The sequence below is a fragment of the Aethalodelphis obliquidens genome, unplaced genomic scaffold (genome assembly GCF_003676395.1).
Source record: "Aethalodelphis obliquidens isolate GAN/ISIS:26980383/991018 unplaced genomic scaffold, ASM367639v1 scaffold4, whole genome shotgun sequence".
Classification (NCBI taxonomy): Eukaryota; Metazoa; Chordata; class Mammalia; order Artiodactyla; family Delphinidae; genus Aethalodelphis; species Aethalodelphis obliquidens.
The window spans coordinates 27217276-27243844 of record NW_020837948.1 but is presented as its reverse complement, the minus strand read 5'-3'; the positions used below and the strand labels follow the sequence as shown (position 1 = coordinate 27243844).

At 34.8% G+C, this 26569-nt stretch overlaps 1 protein-coding gene across 1 annotated transcript in view; it reads right to left on the bottom strand.

Moving 5' to 3' along the window:
- TMEM232 (transmembrane protein 232) overlaps window positions 1-26569 on the bottom strand; it is a 225899-nt gene that overhangs the window by 164049 nt on the left and 35281 nt on the right. Inside the window, 1 exon segment of the mRNA XM_027101246.1 lies at window positions 25370-25622. Coding sequence (XP_026957047.1) covers window positions 25370-25622 — 253 coding nt within the window.

The window sequence follows — 26569 nt, the reverse complement described above, 5'->3', positions numbered from 1 at the left end:
ATGGAGAGGGGGACTATAAGGAAGACAGGAAGATTTTTAGTTTTTTGAAGTTAATCTATAAGAAGAGTGATGATTGCATAGACTTCAGATTTGTACAGTAAACTTGTACAATGGTCTATACCCCTGGCTTCTGGGAGGTCACCTCTAATGCCTTGGAATGTCCTGTCAGATAAGAATGTTCTTATTAACCTGGGAGCCATGGGTTGTGATTATCAATTTGCCTTTGAAAGGGCCAGAGACTGGGGTCAGCCATATGTATGTGACTGAAGCCCAATAAAAATTCTGGATACCAAAGCTTAGTGACTTTCCATAGGTGACAATACTCTATGCAAATTGTCATACATTGTTTCTTGGAGAAGTAAATGCTTTCCACACAACTCCACTGGGAGAGGACAGTGGACAGCTCTCTGTTTGGAACTCTCCTGAACTCTGCCCTGTGCACCTCTTCTTGGCTGATTTTAATCCTTTCACTGTAAGAAACCATACTCATGAGTAAAATGGCTTTGCTGAGTTCTGTGAATTCTTCCACAAATTATGAGACATGAGGGTTGTCCTGGGGGTCCCGAAACTTGCAAGTAGTTTCAGAAGTGAGGGTGGTCTTGGGGACTCCTGAACTTCACAGGAGTCAAAAATAGAGATAGAGATATGTAGAAAATTTGGGGATATATTTTGGATGTATAGTAGAATAAATAGGAATTCGAGGGTACTCTTTGTTTTCAGAACGTTTTACTATAATAATTATAATGATATATCTATCACTATACACACAAATACACACATAATATTTAAATACCCATCATAAGTAAGGACAGAGACAAGAAGGCAAAGTAGAAGGACGTGAGCTCATCTTACAAAAACATCAAAACCACAACTAACTGCTGAACAACCATCAACAAAAAAAAAAAAAAAGAAAAAATGCTGGAACCTACCAAAAAAACAGATATCCTACATCCAAAGACAAAGAAGAAGCCACAACAACTTGATAGGAGAGTGCAATAACAATAAAATTAAATCCCATACCATTAAGTGGGCAACCCACTAACTGGAAAATAATTATACCACAGAAGTTCTCCCACAGGAGTGAAAGTTCTTAGCCTCACATCAGGCTCCCCAGCCTGGGGGTCTGGTATGGGAGGAAAAGGAGCCTTCAGAGAATTTGACTTTGAAGGCCAGAAGGGTTTGATCTCAGGAATTCCACAGGACTGTGGGAAACAGAAAATCTACTCTTGGAGGGCACACACAAGGTCTCATGTGCACCAGGAGCCAGGGAAAGAAGCAGTGACCTCATAAGAGTCTGGGACAGACCTACCTACTAGTATTGGAGGGTCTCCTGCAGAGGTGGGGGGCAGCTGTGGCTCACTGTGGGGAAAAAGACACTGGTGGCAGTAGTTCTGGGGAGTACACATTGGTGTGAGCCCTCCTGGAGGTCATCATTTTATCATCAAGACCTGGGCTCACCCAACAGCTGTAGGCTCCAGTGCTGGGACACCTCAGGACAAACAGCCAACATGGCAGGAACACAGCCCACTCATCAGGAGACAGGCTACTTACAGTCTTCCTGAGAACACAGCTGTCCAGTAAACACAACCCTTAACACAGCCATGCCCACCAGAGGGACCCAGCTCCACCCACCAGTGGGCAGGGACCAGCCTCTCCCACCAGGAAGGCTGCACAAGCCTCTTAGACAGCCTCATCCACCAAGAGGCAGACAGCAGAAGCAAGAAGAACTAAAACCCTTTAGCCTGCTGAATGGAAACTGCAATCACAAAGTCAGACAAAATGAGATGGCAGAGGAATATGTCCCAGATGAAGGAATAAGATAAAATGCCACAAGAACAACTAAGTGAAGGGGAGATAGGCAATCTATTGAAGAAAGAATTCAGAGTAGTAATAGTGAAGATGATCCAGGACCTCAGAAAAAGAATGGAGGCAAAGATTGAGAGGATGCAAAAAATGTTTAACAAAAACCTAGAAGCGCTAAAGAACAAGCAAACAGAGATAAACAATACACTAAATGAAATGAAAAATACACTAGAAAGAATCAATAGCAGAATAACTGAGGCAGAAGAACAGATATGTGTGCTGGAAGACAGAATGGTGGAAATCACTGCCACAGAAAAAAAGAATGAAAAGAAATGAGGACAGCATAGGAGACCTCTGGGACAACATTAAATGCACCAACATTTACATTACAGGGGTCTCAGAAGAAGAGAGAGAGAAAAAAACCTGAGAAAATATTTGAAGAGATAATAGCTGAAAATTTCCCTATCATGGGAAAGGAAACAATCACCCAAGTCCAGGAAGTGCAGAGAGTCCCAGGCAGGATAAACCCAAGGAGGAACATTATGAGACACATGATAATCAAACTGGCAAAAATTAAAGACAAAGAAAAAATATTAAAAGCAGCAAGGGCAAAGAAACAAATAACATACTAGGGAATTCCCATAAGGTTACCAGCTAATTTCTCAACAGAACCTCTGCAGGACAGAAGGGAGTAGCATGATGTATTTGGAATGATGAAAGGGGAAAACCTACAACCAAGAATACTCTACCCAGAAAGGCTGTCATTCAGATTCAATGGAGAAACCAAAACTTTACAGACAAGCAAAAGCTAAGAGAATTCAGTACCACCCAACCAGCTTTGCAACAAATGCTAAAGAAACTTCTCTAGGCAGAAAAGAAAAAGCCACAACTAGAAAGAAGAAAATTATGAATGAAAAAGCTCACTGGTAAAGGCATACATACAGTAAAGGTAGGAAATCATCTACACACAAATATAATATCAAAACCAGGAATTGTGAGGAGAGTACCAATGTAGGATACTGGAAATGCCTTAGAAATTAACAGACCAGAAACTTAGAATGATCTTGTTTATATATAGATTGCTGTATCAAAACCTCATGGTAAGAGTGAACCAAAAATCTACAATAGATACACACACCAATAAAGTTAGTCATGAAATCAGAAGACAAGAGAACAAAGGAGGAAGGGAAGAAAAAAAGACCTACAAAAACAAATCTAAAACAACTAACAAAATGGCAATAAGAACATATATATTGATAATAAACTTAAACATAAACGGATTAAATGCTCCAACCAAAAGACATAGACTAGCTGAATGGATACAAAAACAAGACCTGTATATATGCTGTTTACAAGAGACCCACTTCAGATCTAGAGACACATACAGACTGAGAGTCAGGGGATGGAGAAAGGTATTCCATGCAAATGGAAATCAAAAGAAAGCTAGAGTAGAAATACTCGTATCAGAAAAAATAGACTTTAAGAATATGACTGTTACAAGAACAAAGAAGGACACTGCATAATGATCAATCCAAGAAGATATAACAATTGTAAATATATATGCACCCGACATAAGAGCACCTCAATATATAAGGCAAATACTAGCAGCCATAAAAGGAGAAATTGACAGTAACACTGTAATAGTGGGGGACTTTAACACCTCACTTTTGTCAATTGACAGATCATACAGACAGAAAATCAGTAAGGAAATACAGGCCTTAAATGACACATTAGACCAAATGACACATTAGACCAAATTAGACCTAATTGATATTTATGGAGCCAAGCCTTCCATCCCAAAGCAGCAGAATACACATCCTTTTCAAGGGCACATGGAACATTCTCCAGGAGTGATCACATGCTGGGCCACAAATCGAGCCTTGGTAAATTTAAGAAAATTGAAATCATATCAAGCACCTTTTCCAACCACAATGCTATGAGATTAGAAATCAACTACAAGAAAAAAAAACTGTAAAAAACATAAACATATGGAGGTTAAACAATATGTTACTAAACAACCAATTGATCACTGATGAAATGAAAGAGGAAATCAAAAAATACCTAGAGACAAGGGAAAACAAAAGCACGATGATCCAAAACCTATGGGACGCAGCAAGAGCAGTTCTAAGAGGGAAGTTCATAACAATAAAATCTTACCTCAGGAAACAGGAAAAATCTCAAATAAACAACCTAACCTTACACCTAAAGCAACTAGAGAAAGAAGAACAAACAAAACCCAAAGTTAGTAGAAGGAAAGAAATCATAAAGATCAGAGGAAAAATAAATGAAATAGAGATAAAGAAAACAATAGAATAGATCAATGAAACTAAAAGCTGGTTCTTGGAAAAGATAAACAAAATGGATAAACCTTTAACCAGACTCATCAAGAAAAAAAGGGAGAGGACTCAAATTAATAAAATTAGAAATGAAAAAGGAGAAGTTACAACAGACACCACAAAAATACAAAGGATCATGAGAGATCCTACTACAAGCAACAATACGCCAAGAAAATAGACAACCTAGAAGAAATGGACAAATTCCTAGAAAGGTGTAACCTACCAAGGCTGAGCCATGAAGAAATTATTAGAAAGGTATAACCTTCCAAGGCTGAGCCAGGAAGAAATGAACAGACAAATCACAAGTACTGAAAATGAAACAGTGATTAAAAACTCCCAACAAACAAAAGTTTACAAACAGATGGCTTCACAGGTGAATTCTATCAAACATTTAGAAAAGAATTAATATCTATCCTTCTGAAACTCTTCTAAAAAATTCCAGAGGAAGGAATACTCCCAAACTCATTCTATGAGGCCACCATCACCCTGATACCAAAACCAGACAAAGATACCACACACAAAAAAAGAAAATTACAGGTCAGTATCACTAATGAACATAAGATGCAAAAATCCTCAGCAAAATACAAGCAATCCAACTCCAACAATACATAAAAAGGATCATATAACATGATCAAGTGGGATTTATCCCAGGGATGCAAGGATTCTCCAATATGTGCAAATCAATCAATGTGATACACCACATCAACAAATTGAATAAAAACCATATGATCTCAATAGACTCAGAAGATGCTTTTGATAAAATTCAACACCCATTTACAATAAAAACTCTCCAGAAAGTAGGCATAAAAGGAACTTACCTCAATGTAATAAAGGCCATATATGACAAACCCACAGCTAATATCATCTTCAATGGTGAAAAGCTGAAAGCTTTCTCTTTAAGATCAGGAACAATACAAGGATGCCCACTCTCAACACTTTTATGTAACACAGTTGGAAGTCCTATCCACAGCAATCAGAGAAGAAAAAGAAATAAGAGGGATCCAAATTGGAAAAGAAGAAGTAAAACTGTCTTCAAATGACATGATACTATATAAAGAAAATCCTAAAGATGCTGTCAGTAATCTATTGATACTAGAGCTTATTGATGAATTCAGTAAAGTTGCAGGATACAATATTAATACACAAAATTAATACACAGTACATTTCTATACACTAACAATGAAATCAGAAAGCAAAATTAAACAATCCCATTTAGAAATTAGAGAAACAGTCACATCAGAAAAAATAAAATACCTAGGAATAAACCTACCTAAGGAGACAAAAGACCTGTATTCCGAAAACTATAAGACACTGATAAAAGAAACTGAAGATAATACAGATGAGAAGATATACCATGTTCTTGAATTAGAAGAATCAATACTATCAAAATGACTATACTACCAAAGGCAATCTACAGATTCAATACAATCCCTATCAAATTACCAATGGCATTTTTCACAGAAGTAGAACAAAAAAATTTTTAATTTGTATGGAGATAAAAAAAACCCTGAATAGCCAAAGCAATCTCGAGAAAGAAAAATGGAGCCGGAGGAATTAGGCTCCCTGACTTCAGACTATACTACAAAGCTACAGTCATCAAAACAGTATGGTACTGGAACAAAAACAGAAATATAGATCAATGGAACAGGACAGAAAGCCCAGAAATAAACTCATGCACCTATGGTCAATTAATCTACAATAAAGGAGGCAAAAATATAAAATGTAGTAAAGACAGTCTCTTCAATAAATGGTGCTGGGAAAACTGGACAGCTACATTTAAAAAAAGTAAAATTAAAACATCCTTTAACACCATACACAAAAATAAGCTCAAAATGGTTAAAGACCTAAATGTAAGATTGCATACTTTAAAACTCTTAGAGGAAAATATAGGCAGAACACTCTTTGACATAAATTGCAGCAGTATCTTTTTCAATCCATCTCCCAGACTAATGGAAATAAAAAGAAACATAAACAAATGGGACCTGATTAAACTCAAAAGCATTTGCACAGCAAAGGAAACCATAAACAAAATGACAAGACAACCCACAGAATGGGAGAAAATATTTTCAAATGATGCAACTGACAAGGGATTAATCTCCAAAATATATAAACAGCTCATGTAATCTAAAAAACTAAAAATAAAAATAGAGCTACCATATGATCCTGCAATCCCATTCCTGGGCACATAGCTGGAGAAAAACATGGTTTGAAAGGATACATGCACCCCAATGTTCATTACAGAACTGTTTACAATAGCCAAGACATGGAAGCAACCTAAATGTCCATCAACAGATGAATGGATAAAGAAGATGTGGTACATATATAAAATGGAATATTACCCAGCTATTAAAAAGAATCATATCATGCCATTTGCAGCAACATGGATAGACCTGGAGATTATCATACTAAGTGAAGTAAGACAGAGAAAGACAAATATCATATGATATGACTTATATGTGGAATCTAAAAAAAATGATACAAATGAACTTATTTACAAAACAGAAACAGACTCACAGAATGAACTTATGGTTACTGGGGGAAGAGCAGGGTGGAGGGATAGATTGGGAGTTTGGAACTGACATGTACACACTGCTATATTTAAACAGATAATCAACAAAGACCTACTGTATAGCACAGGGAACTCTGCTCAGTATTCTGTAATAACCTAAATGGGAAAAGAACTTTAAAAAGAATAAATGTATATGTATAATTGAATCACTTTGCTGTACACCTGAAAGTAATACAACAATTTTAATCAACTATTCTCCAATATAAAATAAAAATTTAAAAAAATGTATAAGTGACCTATAAGCACGGAGGCTGTAATACAACATGGAATAATAGAAAGTCAGGATGTATTTAATTGTGCATGTTCTGCAGCACATCTACCACAAGTCCCTCAAGTAATAAATGGGAAAACCAGTTTATAATAAATATTGATCAGAGAGTTATTTTGTATAATCATATTTGATCATTATACATTTTAAACCAGTATCCACCAGAATAAAGCAAAGAGAACCAAAGTATTACTAATATGCCCTTTTCTGTTGCAGGTATGACAGAAAACATAAAGCAAAAGCAAAAGTCAGCTGATTCTTTTATTAACGTATGACAGTTAATTGAAATGTAATGGCAAGTAGGATGCCATAATGTCGACAAATATTTAAGGAACTTATTAGAACCTGTCTTGCTTAAATTTTATGATCTTTTTCCATAGTCAATTAAAAATAATTATCTGCTGGAGTTACAACTGGGAACCAAAGGAGAAAGTAATTTATCTGCTTTCCAAGAACATCAATTATTCATATAAATAAAGAAATATCAGATTTCTGATTCTTGGAATCATTTTAAATTTCATTAAACTACATTAATACCACCAAGATATATAGACTATCTCTATGGAAGTAGTTAATCCTCATAGATTTTTGTATCTGAAGGCAACAAAACAAGAAAAAGAAAATAACAAAGATCTTTTTGGAAATTAAGAAAGCAATAAAGACAATGTTTATAAGCATATTACATGCAGAAACTCTTTTAGAATCCATAATCTTGAGGAAACTAAAATTTTGAGATGTAAATCAAGTTGCCTAATGTCATCCAGAACTTGACAACTAAGCTGAGTCACCCCAAATTTCTGACACCAAGTCCAGTCCAGTGAACATTTATTCATCTACAACTGAACAATTTTGGTGCTGTTTTCCCTCCTCTTCTTACCTAAATCTCTCACCCTTCACCCCATATGGGGACCTTCTATTATTCCTTCCAGTAAGTAGCTACTTCAGATATCTTTAATGAAACAACTATTCACCCAAAACCTTAAGAAACACCTGGACCAAACACAGAAATAATGTGTCAGACTAAATCAGAGATTTCTGTACCCATGAACATATTATCAGGTTACACTTTGATGGATGTGAGAGGTGAAGAAGAAAGTGACTCTAGAGAATTAGTATTCATTTCTGGACCAGATTAAATGACAGGAAAAAAACCAATCTGAAGTAGTCTAGAGGATCTTAATGTAATTCTGGCTTGTATAACAAAGGAAGTTACAAGTACCTAGTAAGTTATTTTTGTGAATGTATGCACATTTGCTTCTTAATTAATTTGGAAAGGGAGCCAAAATCTTATTTCTTTCTCCTCTGTTAAGATATATTATTTCAAAAACTGATTTTTAAGACGCCGCTTTAGAATATACTTCAGCACCATGAACACTTTTGGAAATACTGCAGGATTTCTAGCTCATGTGTCTTTTGCCACTATGTTCAGCTACAGATGGATTTTAGACCACTGGATCAAAATGGATACATCTTTGTATTTATGATTAAAAAATGTGAAGGATGTTCCCATGAGCTTCTTAGCACCTTTATTTGGATAGGAAAAGACTTCTACGTGGTCAAAAGCTTTTGGCTGAAAAGTCTATCTTGTGTTTTAGCCTGTCACAATCAAAAGGAACAGCAGCAACTATACCAGGGAATAAAGAGAATGTGATAGTAGGAATCTTTTAGTTTAAACGTATACAGAACTAAATGAAGATTCATTTGTAGCAATGAAAGCAAAACTTCCTGAGAAGAGTAGCAATACTTTTTAACTTTCAAAAATTATCATAATGCTTTATCCTGTTTATTTGGGGTTTTATGAAGATTCTCATGTAAATTTAGAGGTTGAGGTCTCACCTCCACAATTAATAACTATTTTCTATGGTCCCTACAGATTAAGCTTTGATTGTAGGAGGCAGTGTTGATAAGGAAGAAAATGGTTAGCTTTCTCCATGTTTATTGGGTGTAATCAAAAAATATAGCTCCTATCTGAGGTTTGCAAAATGGAAGTACAAGTGGGCAGCCTCGGAATATTTGACCACAGGAACCCTTCGTCCTGTACCTCATATTTCAAACTTCCAGTTCTTCTCACACATTTTGGGCAGAAACTATTTCCTCTCCTGCAGCAGCTTGGCCAATGGCTGTAGTAAATGGAGAGGAGGAAAGAGTGCCCACAGCAGTTCCTCACCCCATTCTGTTCAGTCTCTGAGGTCCCAGGCTCAGGGCCAATTTCCTGGCAGCATGTCCAGTTCTAAACCCTACTCACTATGGATTTACAGGCTAATCACAAGGGAAGGTGGTCAGTGAAGAGAAAGAAATACAGTCAAGTTCAGATTTAGTGTTGGTCCAAATGCGGCCATCTAACAAGTTCTGAAACCACTGAAAACCGAGGATGGCAACAATAATAACAAGTGATATTTCTTTTTATTATCTCTAATTCATATACGTATATATATGTTTCCAAACTTTTACTTGGATTTTTAACTTTTTCGCATTTTTCTGCACATATGTTGTACATTTTTATGTAGTTATCTTCCAATCATGCCTTTTATGATTTTTCTGTTGTTTATGTAACATTTTCCTGCTTTACAGTTATAAAAGGACTATGCTATATTTTCTTCTAGTTATTTTAAAGGTTTTAATTCATGTGAAAATTATTTTTTGAACTTATGTGTTGTTATGGTGTGTCGTACTTAACTAACTTTTAAGAAACCAACTGTAAATTATTTATCAAAACATAATTTGTTGATAATCCATTTTTTCCCACCTTAGCAAATGTCAGCATGGTACAGCCACTATGGAGAACAGTATGGAGGTTCCTTAAGAAACTAAAAATAGAGCTATCTTATGATCCAGCAATCCCACTCCTGGGCATATATCCAGAGGAAAAACATGGTTCAAAAGGATACATGCACCCCAATATTCACTGCAGCTTTGTTTATAATAGCCAAGATATGGAAGCAACCTAAATGTCCATCAACAGGTGAATGGATAAAGATGTGGTACATGTATACAATGGAATATTACTCAGCCATTAAAAAGTTTTGTATAACTGAATCACTTTGCTATACACCTGAAACTATCACAACATTGTTAACCAACTATCCTTCAATATAAAATAACATTTTTTAAAAAAAATTAAAACAAAATAAAATAAAATATGGCATTGAAAATGGTAAAAAAATGTCAGCATAGACATCATATTTACACACACACACACACACTTACCCAAATGTATACCAAGATTTTTTTACATCCAAAACATTCTTGATATGAATCAGACACAGATAGCCAAAAGCCAGAGATGCTTAGCAATGATTCCATTAAAGATAGAGCACAGCAACACAAAACTGTCCAACAAGGAAAGACTTTCACACCTTATTGGTAGACCTGGTTAGCAAAAATAATGTCATAAGCCACATAGGTAGAAGTAGAATTTATTTACTCCTCATAAGTTTTTAGATTTAGATTTATCACTACTATTGTCCAAGGCTCAGAAGCATTAGGATCAAGTCTAATGTTATACCATTCTCCCAAAGGATGCAGTTATTGAGCTTCTGAGTGACATTTTTTCCAAAAATCAGCCAAGAAAATGAGAATTTGGAGCAAATGAAAAAGCAAAACAATCTCAATGGTAAAATTGTCAAGTTGTTATAAAAAGAGAAATTGAAAATATGGTATTAGAGACATGTAACTAAAGTAATGCAGTACCGCCCCCCAAAAAAAGAGACAACTCACCAGTCTTAAATGATAACAAGGACAGAAGTTATCAGTCATTTTAGAGAATCAACATAAAGAAAGGGGTTTCATATTTATTAAGAATATATGTACTACATATTTAGGTCAAAACAAAACTAGCATGAAAGATACCAGGTGAATATGAAAATAATATATTTTACATGTTTTTGACCAATGATGTGAAACAAACTAATCTTCAACTTTCATACATATCAAGCAAATACAAATACAAATGACATTGGATATGTTATCAAACAAGATGGTAAACTTAAAGTGAGTAGATACCATGACTATTCGAATTGCTAACACTGTGACTATTAAAACTTACAGATGATAAAATGCATTACTAAGTTGTGTTAGTATGCCGTGCTGATGGCACAAACTCTCCATCTTTTCTATTTCCTAAAAGAAAGACATTAGATAGTTGCCTACCTACCTGCCATACCCTGCCCCTCCCTTGAAAATACAATCCTATTTTGTACACAGATCCTAGGAATGAATTCTCATGGGCTATCATAAATGCCTCCCTCTCCACCAGACATTTACTTCTCCAGCCTTCCTTGTAGCTAGTGGTGACCAGTGTATCCAGTCCTGACAATTTCACACACGGGCTAGTCTTCTGAAGTCCTTCTGGGAAATTGTTTATAATAAGGCAGATAGGCTCTAGAAGAGAGTCAGTATCACCCCTTCTCTTTCTTCTTGCTTTGCAATTCTATATGGGTCTGTGACGTCTGGAGCCCAAAAGTCATCTTTTAATAATGAGGCAACAAGCACAGGAATGAAAATCCAACATCCTGAGCTGTCAGAATATAAAGATGCAAAGAGACAGGATCTTGATGACATCTTTGAGCAATAAAAATCTCTCTGCTCCTCATTAAGCAAGATGATAAAACCATAAATAGTTTACATCCTGATAAGTGATATCTGTTTACCCAAGTCTAATGCAAACATTGGATGAATGAGGAAGGAATGAAATTATGATGACACAAGTGTTGTCCAAGCATCCGGCTATTAAAGAAACATGACATCATATGATAGAAATTGTTAAGAAGAGAATTACTACCCACCAAACTCACGAGCAAACTTCTACCCTTAGATATGTCAATCAATAACGCATTTGAAGGAGGATGAGTGAGAAAAATAAATTCTACCTCCATATTTTAAAGTGAGAGTTATAAAGGATGAGACCTAAAATACTACTAAAGTTGGAGTGTGTTAAATGTCAGAGTTGAGTAAAACAAAAAAGAGTTATAGAATCATTTTTAAAATGGAATTAGAGATGTCCTTAATAATACCAGGACAACGTGGTGACTATGGTGATCCAGGTCCTGAAACAGTGAATGTCAGCAATGACAATTGGAATTGTTGCAGGGATGAAGGGTCTTCCAATTTTGGAATTATGATTTATCTAACTCTGAAAATAATGATCCTCTGGGATTTGAGGATAAAAACTAAAATCATTATAAGTACCATAGGCTGCAAACCATTTTGTCAATATGAAGTTTTTGAAATGCAACTTCCTAATAGAATCTCTTTTTCCCCTGAATTTGGCTGTGTACTAACATTCAACATGATACTTTTCCCAAAGAATAAGAATGATATTGAAATTCATTTGAAAGGACCATTTTGCTGTATACTTTGTACTGTGGTTTGTTATTCAAGAATTTATTCATCTTTTTAAGAATTTTTTGGTTTGCTTGTTAGTTTTCAGTGTTCACTAAATTGCAGAACCATTATTTGTTTTTAATGTACGTCATAATTTCCAGCAGAATATGACTACATCTCCAGTTTTTATGATTTCCTATTGATTCCAGCATATAATACAATCTAATTAAATATATAAAATAATAGGTTTAATTATAAAGGGACACTTTAAAATCATTTTTAGTATATGCTTCTATGACAAAACTACTTAATATTTTCAAAAAGTCATAAAATTAAGACATCTTGTATACTACTGCATTTTATACAACAAAAAATATGGCAAAATGTGATCACCATATTCATAGATGCAAATACAGATATATAGATATTTTATACTCTGTTATGAAAACCTATTACTCCTGATAGGCTAATAGATTATTTTATTAGTATAATACAGATAGAATTGTTATTTTATGGTTAAGAAACTGCCCATTATTTTTTCTGTTTTCTTGACTGTTTTCTTCCAGATTGTCTATAGAATTAACTGGCCACTTCTATTCTTTTGAAATTTTATTGGAATTACATTTAATTTATAGATTAATTTAGGGAGAATCTACATCTTTACAATACCAAGGTTCATACTCACTTATTTCAAGTCCTCTTTGAGGACCTGAAAGTTTTATGAGTATGTCTTTATAAAGTTTTATGAGTTTTGTTCTTTATATAGCACACATTCCTTGGAATTTTGCTGTTTTAATGCTGTTGCCAGTGAGTTGTTCTTTGTGCATTATTTTTTCTATTTAGTTACTGCTGTTATGTAGGAAAGTTATTGACAGTAATATGTTTCTTGTAACTAACCATTTTAATTAGTGCTAATACGATTTTCATACTCTTGGATATTCAAAATAGACATTCAGATCACCCACAAATGCTATTCCAATATTATACCTGGTTTTTTTTTTCCTTTTTCTTGTCTTTTCATATTGGATAGGACATCCAGAATGTGGTAAACTATCAGCAAATAATGTAGAAATTGTGGCCTTTTACTTACCTTAAATAGGATCACCTTTAGTTTCTTAAGAATGAAAACCTAAAGGGATGATTTTGGTTTAATAAATACCTACCAATTTAAGAAAGTGCCCTTATAGTTCTGTTTTGCTTTATCATATTTTAAAAAATCAGGCATGAGTTTTTAGTTTAATCAGTTCCATTTTGGTATCTGTTCAGAATAACTCCTTTTTCCTTAGTCAATTATGAGAGATTTAGATTTCCTAATATTGTACTCTCCTTGGATTCCTAGAATAAACACTACTAATATGGTATATTATTCTTTTAACGCACTGCTGAATTTGATCTATTACTACTTTATTTAGGATTCATACATGTACCTTCATTCATAAGATAGAGTGGCCTATTTTTAATACTCTCATCACCAAGTCTGGGAATTGGGAGTAAATACATTTTGAATTATAGAAACTACTCCCCAAAATTTTCCTAAATATAGTATTGTGAGTTTAATTTGTCCAGCACACTCTAATCATATACCTAATGCTAGATATGTTTTGAGTGTGTATGTGCATTCAGGTAGGTAAAGAGAACACTGAACTGTGGCAACAGGACAAGAGTCCTTTCATATTTATCACTGTAAGTAAAAGTTGTATAAAAAGTAAATATTCCTTGTATTAGTATTTTAATTAATATTAATATTTTGCATTAATATTTTATTACTTTCCCCTGAAAGCTCTTGTGAGGGTATCCAGAATCAATCATTTTTAATGACAAGGTTTGGGTTCAGCAACCACATTAATACCCTCCTAGGGAAACATATATTCATTATGATTCAGAAATAATTTCAATAATAACTTTATTAAATTACTCCTCAACTCTAGTTACGACTGTTCTGGCTAACTGTAATTATCCTCAGCACATTGAAAGTTTTTTCTCAGTTAGCTGAAAGGCTGTCAGATATTTAATTTAATTCAATAACATAAACTTCTTAGAATGCTTACTGGATATAAAGAACAATGTCAATATGTACGGGGTTATAAGTTGCTAGTTTCTAAGGCAGTTCAACCTGTGGGTGGGGCAGAATTAGATTTTATAAGAGCTAAAGCTTATATAATTATGAAGCCTTCTTTTACAAAAACTATTAAAAAGTCTTATTTTCTCAGGTTAAAAAGACATTTTTTCCATGAGAAGATATTTCTACTGCCCTTCCTAAGATTTTAGAAGGGTCTTATGTGGTGAAAGGTCCTGCAAATTAAATGTCATTGGTTTCTCTCTAAATAAACCTCTGCTTATAGGGAAATTAAAGAATATTTTTCTACAGATAAGTTGATGACTTTTTTTTTTTAGCTCTTTGTTACATAATTTTATTTTATAGCTTTTTGGGGGGAATACATTTCTTTGTTTAAAAATTTTCTTACAATGAGTATATATTGTTTTTCCACAACCAACAATGCTTTAAAAATACATATTTCATCCCTTTAATTAGTAACATACCTGCCAAACTCCTGAAAAATCTCTTTCTTTTTTAAAATTTTTATTGGAGTAAAGTTGATTTAAAATGTTGAGTAATGAAAATAAAAGCAAAAATAAACAAATTGGACCTAATTGAATGTGAAAGCTTTTAAACAGCAAAGGAAACCATAAACAAAATGACAAGACAACCTACAGAATATGAGAAAATATTTGCAAATGAAGTGACTAACAAGGGATTAATCTCCAAGATATACAAACAGTACATGCAGCTCATTATCAAAAAAACAAACAACCCAATCAAAAAAATGGGCAGAAGATCTAAACAGACAGTTCTCCAAAGAAGACAGACAGATGGCCAAGAGGCCCATGAAAAGATGCTCACTGTCACTAATTGTTGGAGAAATGCGAATAAAACTACAATGAAATATCACCTCACACCAGTCAGAATGGCCATCATCAAAAAAAATCTACTAAAAATAAATGCTGGAGAGGGTGTGGAGAAAAATAAACCCTCCTACACTGTTGGTGGAAATGTAAATTGGTACAACCATTACGGAGAACAGTATGGAGGTCCCCTAAAAAACTAAAAATAGAGCTACCATATATCCTGCAATCCCATTCCTGGGCATATATTTGGAGAAAACCGTAATTCAAAAAGATACATGTACCCCAATGTTCACTGCAGCACTATTTACAATAGCCAGGACATGGAAGTAACTTAAATGTCCATCGACAGAGGAATGAATAAAGAAGATGTGGTACCTATATACGATGGATTATTACTCAGCCATAAAAAAGAATAAAATAATGTCATTTGCAGCAACATGGAAGGACCTAGAGATTGTCATACTGAGTGAAGCAAGTCAGACAGAGAAAGACAAATATCCTATGTTATTGCTTATACGTGGAATCTTAAAAAATGGTGCCAATGAATTATTTACAAAACGGAAATAGAGTCACAGATGTAGAAGACATTTTTGAGGTAGGAATCTATAATCATCACAAGCCCTGCCTCCAGTTAACTAAGAGAATTCCAAAAGTCCAAAATAAGAGTAGAATATGTGTACTTAGCTAGGCTAGTCTGATGTCCAAGTGAATTTTCCCCATATGAAAGTTTTGTGAAGTGTTATTAAAGCTTCCAACGTTTAAAAAGAAATACAAATTCATCTTGAAATCCAAGGTATTTCGTATTGCATATATCAAACTTCAGATTTCAGAACCAAAGATCCATCAGATAGGCTGGGTTCCATAATCGCCTATTAACTTGTGATGTTTATTTAGCACCACCATCCTTACTTCCCACCTCCATCTTCTTCCTTTCTCCAAATTCTGACTTAAGCAAAATAGATACTTCAAAGTATAGACTGAGTCCTACTTTCCCTAACCAAATCATACCCATGTTTATCCAAAGTTGTTTTTAAATGTCTGTGGTGTTCCATGAGTCATTAATATAGAATGATGCACATAAAGAATGTTCATACTCCCATTATAATGAGTAAACAAATGGACAACATCTCCCTTCTGGAGTGAAAAGAACTGGTGTTAAATACGTCTTTTTAAATAATGAGAATAAATGAAGCACTTACATATACAATGTATAACGATGGTATTTAATAACAATTTTGAATTGAAAATGTCATCTCTGAATAAAATCTTATTAGAGTGTCCATTTCCTTTCCTTCATCCATTCATGTATTCAGCACTTGCTTACTGAGTGCTTACTCTGAGCAGGGCAATGTCTTAGGTAATGGAATGACGCACTAAGGACTAAAATACGTATATTCCCTGACCTAAAGAGAATGAAATTTGGTAAAATAAGCTTTGCTCAGATTGCAAGTTTCTTCACACTATCCACTCTCTCCTTCTTCCTTAGTAATATGAATCACTATTTTGAGCTTGGCTCACTGACACTTAGCTAAAAACAAACAAAAACTCCCCCTTGTGTGGCCATTTGATTATAGCCAATAAGTTTACAGCAGGAAAGCTACATGATATCTTGTATTAAGAAGACTTAGTAGAAAATGGATATTATTATTCTTCCCTTCTACACACTCAGCAGAAAAAAGTGAGCCTGCCTGGGAACTTCTTAAACCCTCAAATCATCCTTAGACTGCCTATTTCTGGATTTATTTTATGTAGGAGAGAAGTAAAATTTTATTTTGTTGTATCTAATGTATTTTTTATTACATGTAGCCAAATCTACTCCTAACAAAGAACTATATAACTATTATTAAAAATACAAGCTACAATTTGGTAAATTAGAGAGGTAAAAAAGAAAGTTGGAAAGAACCTGGGCCTTCAGTGTTGTTTTTGAGCCACTAAATTAACCAACCCTAAATCCTGTATCCCTTGTAAGGAAGTATGAGTTGAACAGGTGGCTTATGATTCCACTTACCCGCTTTACTGGAAGGCATCTTTGGGAGAAAAAATAAGGCATGTGACCCAGGTTAATCTCTTTGTCAATGGGATCTTCAGATAAATAGACTAGTTACATTTACTAGGAGGAAGAGACTTTATCTAGAGTGCTCTTAGGACAGCCCTGGCTAACGGATTACTATAAAAAAACCTGAGGGCTTCCCTGGTGGCGCAGTGGTTGAGAGTCCACCTGCCGATGCAGGGGACACAGGTTCGTGCCCCGGTCCGGGAAGATCCCACATGCCGCGGAGCGGCTGGGCCTGTGAGCCATGGCCGCTGAGCCTGCGCGTCCGGAGCCTGTGCTCCGCAACGGAAGAGGCCACAACAGTGAGAGGCCCATGTACCGCAAAAACAAATAATGATAAATAAATAAATAAATAAACTGAAATCTATAGATTGATGAGGCATGGCACCCTGGAGGAAGTTATGTAACATTTACAACTCTCCAGAAGAATAAAACAAAGATATTTAAAAGCCATCTTGATTTGGGTCTTCTGTGACTTGCAGCCTAAACCTTCCTAAAAATACAAATCTTTACCAAATGAATTGATATCAAAAGCTACATTTATTGGATATTCTCATTAAGTGGCATAACAACCTTTCTTAAGTGCCTGAACACCATTACATTTTAGGAAAATATAATTTCATTTGAAAGACTTGCAGAATTTCTGATAATTTTTACATGATAATGAAATTAATAACTATGTTGATCACATACAGTCAAAACTGCATTAAGAGTCAAAGGAAAACAGGAATTCTTGGTAATATATCTCTTCACTGAACAATCAGGCAAAGATGTTCCAAACAAAAGATCACGTAAAATCTCCAGAAACAAACACTAATGAGACAGCACTATATGATTTACCTGACAGAGAACTGAGAATAACTTTCATAAAGATGCTCACCAACGTCAGGAAAACAATGCATGAACGAAGGACTTGAATAGATGTACAAACGGTTAACGGGTAAACGAAAAAAATGTTCAATGTCAGGAATCATCAAGGAAATCCAAATCAAAACCACAGTGAGATATTACCTCACACCTGTCAGGATGGCCATTATCCAAAAAAATAAATACAGCAAGTATTCACTAAGATGGTGAGAAACTGGAACCCTTGCACATTGCTGGTGGAAATGCAACATGGTGCAGGTACTACGTAAAACAGTTTGAAAGTTCCTCAAAAAGATAAAGATAGAAGTACCATGTGATCCAGCAATCCCACTTGTGACTATATATCCAAAGGGACGGATTTCAAAGCAATATTAGCTCTTATGTTCAGTGCAGCACTGCTCACAATAACCAAGAGATAGAAACAACCTAAATGTCCATCAAGAGATGAGTGAACAAAGAAAATGTGGTATATTCCTGCAATGGAATACTATTCAGCCTTAAAAGTGATGAAAGTTTTGCCATATGTAACAATGCATATGAAGCTTGGGGACATTATGCGAAGCAAAGTAGGTCAGTCACAGAAAGACAAATACTGCATGATTTCACTAACATGAGGTACCTAAAATAGTCATATTCATAAAATCAAAGAGTGAAATTGTGGTTTCCAGGAGGCAAGGGAAAGGAGAAATGGGGAGTTACCAATCAACAGGCATAAAGTTTCAGTCAAGCAAGGTGAATAAGCTCCAGAGATCTGGTGTACAGCACTGTACCTATAGTCAACAATAACACACTGTACACATAAAATTTTAAGAAGATAGGTCTCATGTTAAGTGCTTTCCCCACAATAAAATAAAATAAATTTAAAAAGAAGAAAAAGACAAATAGATAAGATACATTTGTTTAACGGCCTTACGTATATATAATATAATCAGTACTATACTTTTAGATTTGTCAGCACATAGAATTGTGAATCATAAGGATTGCCTGAATTCTACAGCTAACGTGTACATGGATTATTAAAGGAGTTAAATACTTCCCATGTATAAAAACAAAACCTTATTACTGATTATTTTTATGAATAACCTTCACCAAGGTAAGAGGTATACTGAAGATTTAATAGAGTATCATTAAAAGTTTCAATTGGTTCTAAGATTCCAATTAACTTTCATTTACTTTTTAAAAAGGAAATATTACTCTGTGCTAATGTTTTTTCCTAAGTTAAAATGAATCAAAATGAAACATACAAGGTTATTTTACAACCATGACACGTATTTCATTCACTACCGTCATTGTAGAACCAGCTTAAGAAAATAATTCTCAACAAAATGATAGGAAAAATGTCATATTTACTTTTTCCATTCATAGACAACAGTGAATGGAAAAATACTTGGCTCCCACCTGTCTTCACATCATACTGTAACACTGGGATAAATTACTACAAATTCAGACAAATTTAACAACACTACAACCTTCTAGCAAACTTAACTATAAACCATATTGAAAATATGTTTTTCATTCATCACAAAAAGTTACCATAGGAACTTGGCAGTAAGCAAAGAGATGGGCGATGATGGTAGAGTGAAGAGGTGAAGAAAAAGAACCAAAGCAATTATCTTCAAATATCTGAAGGGTTTGCATGTGGGAAATGGAATAGACTTTTTGTGATTGCTTCTGGGAGGCAAAATTCAAGCAAAAGTTTGCAAAATGTGGAAGACAGATTTCATTATAATATAAGGAAGAATCTTTCACAGTGTTCAAAAGTGGAACGACCTGCTTTGGGAAATAGGGAGTTCCATATCTCTGCTGGCTGTGCGCTATTTGCAAATGGTCTAGAAGAGATTTGTGCACTGGATGAGAACTATGTGACTGACAAGATTTTTACTATTCTGTGATATTTTGGGTTCTGCCACTCATTGTCTATTTCTTATACAAGACACACTAAATCAGTGTCTGCTGGTTTCTCACCAAATAGACCATTTTCAAGTTTTATTTTCACAGCACAGATTTCAGATAGTTAAGTCTTGTTAAAAACTATTGTTTTATCACTATGAAAACCAAAGTAGGAACATAGAAGATAGCACTTCAAATATAGTGTACAACACAAAGCTGGGTTTCCCTCTTTGTAATGATATATATATATATATATATATATATATACATATATCTCATCTGCTGTAAGGACTAACTGGCTGGATGCATAAAGGTCTGTAACAAGTAGGAAAAGCCTTTTCCTCTGATGAGGACAACATTTTACCACCTTGTTTACAGCGAAATTTATAGGCTATGTTTTCTCAAAACATAGTGTCAGAAGTGGTTTAATAATACAGATTCCTGGACTCCACTTTTAGGATTTTCGATCCAAAGTTCTAGAACAAGTCCCAGGAATTTATGTTGGAAATAAAGACCCACGTAATACAAAGTCTAAAATGCTTTTATAAGAATCGCTGTAGGACAGACTGTCAGAGGGAATTTCTCAGTCATCTTTTTTCATATTCTTCAACATGCAAATGGACAGCATTTTTTAAATTTCACTCAAAAGGTCAAATAACCTAGTTAGCACAATGAGGTAGTTATTAGTGCAGACTCTGAAGCCAAACTGCCTATGTTAAGTCTGACGTACCATTTACTAACTCAATTTCCTTGGACAAATAAATGCTTAGTTTTCTTATCTGTCAAATGGGGATAATACGAACATCTACAATGTAGTCTTGTTGTAACGATTAATAAGTTAGGTGATGCATGTTACATGCCTAGAATAGTGCCTGACACATAGTAAGTGTTAATATTAATTATTATTATCCTGTTACCCATCAGGATAAAATGTGTCTCAAAATCATAATTTCAACAGGGATCAGGCAAAAATTTTGTGTGTTTAATTAATTTTTATCACCTTCCCTCATAGTTTTCCAGTTCAAAATTGTCTTTTCTAGGTATATGCTGCAAAGCCTTTTTTCCGATAACAATTTACTTAGGCACCTGAGTATATTCAAACCTGCCTACAGCTCAGCACCACTGAGAGGTGTATTAGTCAGCTCGGGCTGCCATAACAAAGTACCATAGACTGGAGGTCTTAAACAACAGAAATTTATTTTCTCACTGTTTTGGAGGCTGGGATGTCTAAGATTAAGGTGCTGTCTGATTGTGTATATGGTGAGGGCTCTCTTCCTGGCTTTGGGATGGCTGCTTCTCACTGTGCCCTACACAGTGGAGAGTGAGCTCTCTGGTGTCTTTCTTACAAGGACACTAATTCCATCATATCAGGGCCCCACCGTCATGACCTCATTTAATTACCTCCTTGTAGGCTCTGCCTCCAAATACAGTTACATTTGGGGGTTATGGTTTCAAACATATGATTTTTTTTTTTTTTTTGCGGTACGCGGGCCTCTCACTGTTGTGGCCTCTGCCGCTGCAGAGCACAGCCTCCGGACGTGCAGGCTCAGTGGCCATGGCTCATGAGCCCAGCCGCTCCGCGGCATGTGGGATCCTCCCGGGCCAGGGCACGAACCCATGTCCCCTGCATCGGCAGGCAGACTCTCAACCACTGCGCCACCAGGGAAGCCCTAAACATATGAATTTTGAGGCTTGAGGGGTAGAGTTCGGTCCATAGCAGTAAGGTGCATAGGATGGTCCTCCACGAAGGCAATGCTACAGGTCAGACACTTGGAGTTTCAACCAGATCTTAAATGCATAGTTGGTATTTATAAGCATATACAGAAATTCCTATTCAACCCAAAACACCAAAACTCAACACTTCCATCAGTGGCCAGAGCCCTCACTCTAGAATTACAGACATCTGACTCTATGAAAAGTGTGTCTGACAAAAAACCTTAAAATGAAAAAGGTACATGCTAAGTAGCCATCTATTCATTTAAATGCTTCAGGTTCTGCTCCTACATCAAATAAGATCGCCAGGAAATTATCTTCATGGAAGTTATTACTTCAGTTTCCTATAACATTGCCTTCACAAAACTATGATTTAAGAGTTTCTTTATATTAAGGGCTTTATATAAAAATGGTTTATAAGAACACTGCTTGATTCATTCATGTAAAGGCTATTGTTACCATTCTTAAGTGTTTTTCAGTTTTTCATTTATATCTTTATACGTAAATAAAATAGGATTCCCCAGGATACAAAGTGTACATAGGTCTAAGTGTTAGAAAAAAACCCTTCCTCACTGAGGTCTCTCTCATTATAACAATATTAATTACATTAGCAACCATAACATCTATTAATATTTATTGGACCTTTACTATTCATGAGGCACTATGTCAAGTGTGTATGTTTCCATAGTTTTTTCTCACAAAAAGTCCCATGATATGAATAGTATTTTTATCTTAATTATCAGGTAAAGAAATCAAGTCAGCAAGGTTAAATAATTTGACCTAGGATTTTGAGATACAAAATACAAATCTGTGTGACTCCAGAACTGGTTCTTTCAGTCTAAACGAAAAATTTACTTACTTGAAGGGTAAAATTATGAGGAAAAAAATTTATTTTCAATTAAATAAAGAAGCACTCCAGTTTCTTTGTGTCACTTCCCAAAAAGATGGACCTATCCTCTCCAGGAATCACGTTGACAAGGCCTGCACAGATGACACCACTTTTGAAGCCATCTATTTTCAGTGGTCTGATAGAAGTGGTGATCATTATCAATGATCAGGCATACAGGACAACCCAGACAAAGTCATTTTCTGTGTGTGGGAAAATCAACCAGTGATGCTACAAAGAATCAAGTTAGGGCTTCCCTGGTGGCGCAGTGGTTGAGAGTCCTCCTGCCGATGCAAGGGACACGGGTTCGTGCTCCGGTCTGGGAAGATCCCACATGCCGCGGAGCGGCTAGGCCTGTGAGCCATGGCCGCTGAGCCTGCGCGTCTGGAGCCTGTGCTCCACAATGGGAGAGGCCACAACAGTGAGAGGCCTGCGTATCGCAAAAAAAGAATCAAGTTATAATGAATCACATCAACAAAAATTGTAAAAATTGGTGAAATATTTGACTATGCATGTGTATAGTCATGTAAAGTAATGGCTTTTCATGGTAGTGACTGATACAGGAAGGCCAAAAATCCTGTATGAATGTGAAGAAGAGACCAAAAGCTTATGTCCAGTAGAGGTACCTTCTCTGATTCTGACAGAGATGAAGAAAATTGCAGAATTTTCTCACACTCTTGAGACATCTTTAGCAAAACAATCATCGGATAATCAACTTACTTTAAACATTCCCCATAAGAAATCACAATGATGCTTTACGTATTGAGAGTTTCAAAATACTCAGAATTATTAATGAGGCAAATGCCACCAGCATTATTTATGGCTTGTACAAGAAGCTAATGTCAAAGAAAATGTATTGACTTTTGACTGTAGAGGAAACAACTTTGATACGTCTCTCCTCTTTACTGCAGATCAAATCTTTAAAGGTATTCCACAGCTAGAAACATCAGTTTTCCCACTTGGGTTGAGAAAACATTGATAAAATACTGTTTAACTATTTCATTGCTAAGTTCAAGTATAAGCATAAGAAAAACATCAGGGAAAGCATCCATGGGATAGGTAGGGTGGGAGGGAGACGCAAGAGGGAGGGGATATGGGGATATATGTATACATATAGCTGATTCACTTTGTTATACAGCAGAAACTAACACAACATTGTAAAGCAATTATACTCCAGTAAAGATATTAAAAAATAAATAAAGTCTTCAGGAGAAGATAAGAAACTTCAAAGAAAGATCAACAATGAGCAAATAAATGCACTGAAATCAACTGGCTGGGAAAAAAAAATCAGACTGTTGAGAAGGAATAAATATTCGAGTGTCCACAGAAACACGAAACCCTATCATTGTGAGGTTTTACCGGAGCTCAGGGGTCATGGCCAGAGGGAGGCCAAGAGGCTTCTAGGAGGAAAGATCCTCCACATGGAGGATAATCTTCTGGACCCATCACTGAAGAAAGCAGTCTTCTTTCTGTCTTCTTTCAGAAAGAACTAATTCTACACAGCTAGGCCAAAAAACTGAAGGCCCCTAATTTTTACATGAATCTGTTTAGTGGCAGGTTAAAAATCATATGTTGAGCTGCTATACAGGAAGACTTCTGACCATTCTGAATACTTTAAAAAGTGTGAAAAGAGAAGCAAATACTTCTTCACTTTATCAATACTATAAACATGGGAGAAATACAATTTATCTGCTAATGATTAAAAATCTGTTTAAAATTGGCACTAATAAAAAATTAACATAATCTTCTTGAAAAGTGGGCAAAGGTCAAGCAAATTTCACTTCGAAATAAGTTCCAATCTATTGTTTAAACCAAAACTATATTGAAAGTAATTTTAAAATAGCAAGCAAGTTTTTGAGAATGAAATTAATATCTGCTACTAAAGTCTTACTATTTAAAATTATATTCAAGCATAATTTATCCCAAATCAGTGAATTACAGTTCTAAGGAAAGGCAAAATCTTGCCTCCTTCCACACTTTCAAATAATCTTGCTATCATGTTTGAAATTCAGTGAATTGTTTAACTACATAATAACTCCACTATCATTATCGCCCACCTACTGTGTGCTAAATCATATGGTAGATACTGGGTTAATACAAATATAATTCAGACATGATTCTCCAATCTCAATTATCTCATAACTTAATGGAAGTGAGAGTCATATACATAAGAGACTATAATAACAAAATAGACTACATGATATTCATAAAGAAGAGTTCTAGTTAACCTTAAAGGACACGCTTGAATTAATATTGTCCCTATAGTGCCCTTTTCAAAACAAAAGTATTTTATTCTAATAGTCCCTCCATAAACAATAGTAGGAAAATGACCTTTAGTCTTGAGACACAATATACTATAATATCTGAGTGATTAAAGAGAAATGCTCTTGGGTTTTGGGGAGAACAAGAGAAACAGTAGATGAAAATGGAGACGATGGATGAGAAGGCCTTATGGGGAAAAGGATAAAACAAACTTTATATACATTCCATAAGTTTTCCTAAAGTCATCTCTTGTTTCCAAAGAATATAATCTGAATCATATATCAACCAACTCTAGTTTACATTTCAGTTGTTTTTAAATTATTGATCAAAAATGTCCATGTTATAAAACAGACTTCCCAAATTTGTAGGAAGTCCTAGTGAATTTAAAATTACCTCCCACTTCAAAATGTTAACTTTTTATAAAATGCTTATTATATACAGACAGGGACATCTTAAAAATATTTCTTATCAAGTTGAAAAATAATTTACTTACAATTATCTGACATTTTTGAAGAGAAATATTCCAAAAGACCTAAAATACTTGTTTCCCTCAATTCTGGCATTTCTTCTGATTTGTCCGTGGGTAAAATATCTTTTTGTGACCTATTACAGTCGCAGAAACCAATTAAAGCAGTTTTTCGCAGATCAGAATTGGCCGCATACAAGCAGATTTCTGCAAAAATTGTTATGTATATGTAGACTACATTCCAGGCCCAGGAAAAATCATCGACCTTGCAGCTTTCTTCCTAAAATGAGAAAATAGCTATTAGACAATCAAAGTACGCTCTGCCACAACTATATACCGTACTTATAAGAAATGTCTCCAAATTTTATAGAGTTGTTAAAAGATCATAATCAACTAATATTTCTAAAATGCACTCATTAAAAACAAGCTTTCCATGGGTAGATTGCATAAAACCAAGTTCAAGGAATAAAAAATAAAAATAGCTAAAAAGTATATACAGAACATCAACTTTTCAATTTCCTTAGTAGTCAATGGAACATAAATTAACCCAATGAGATACTATTTTCCATTTTATATTGTAAAAGAATCTTTTTTTATATAGCTCAATTCTTGTGTGTGCACTCTTACACATTTTTTCATAGGAAAGCAAGAAGGTTATGTCTTCTGGAGAGGAATCTGGACAACCATCCTGAGAACATTAAAAGAAAGTTCATAGTCTATCACTCAGTAATTTAGTTTTATAAATCTATTCTAAAGAAATAGTCACAAATGCAGATAAAGATTTTTGGATGAGAATACCAGTTCAACATTATTTGTAATTAACTGTGAATAATGTAATTAACTGTGAATTAGAAATAAGCTCAAAGCTCAACAACAGAGAAATGGTCATCTCATCCTCACTAAAATGTAAATCTTAATAATATGTAATGACAACAAAAAAAATTTTAAATAGGAAACTAAACCATATATGACTATATGATCTGAAGTTTGTTAATAAAATTAAAAATCCCTCTTGTGTGAGTGCATGTCTGCATGTGAGTATAACCTATTTCTGGATCTCTGTCTACATCTATATCTATTTATACTGGGATATATGGTAAATATGCATTTACCTTTACATTTAATTAAAATTATTATTACAAAGTCATGCTCATTATAAATCCTAAATGATATACAGTTAAAACAGTGACAAAAGTAAAACTTGTTTCAATTTAGGTCTTTTTGCAC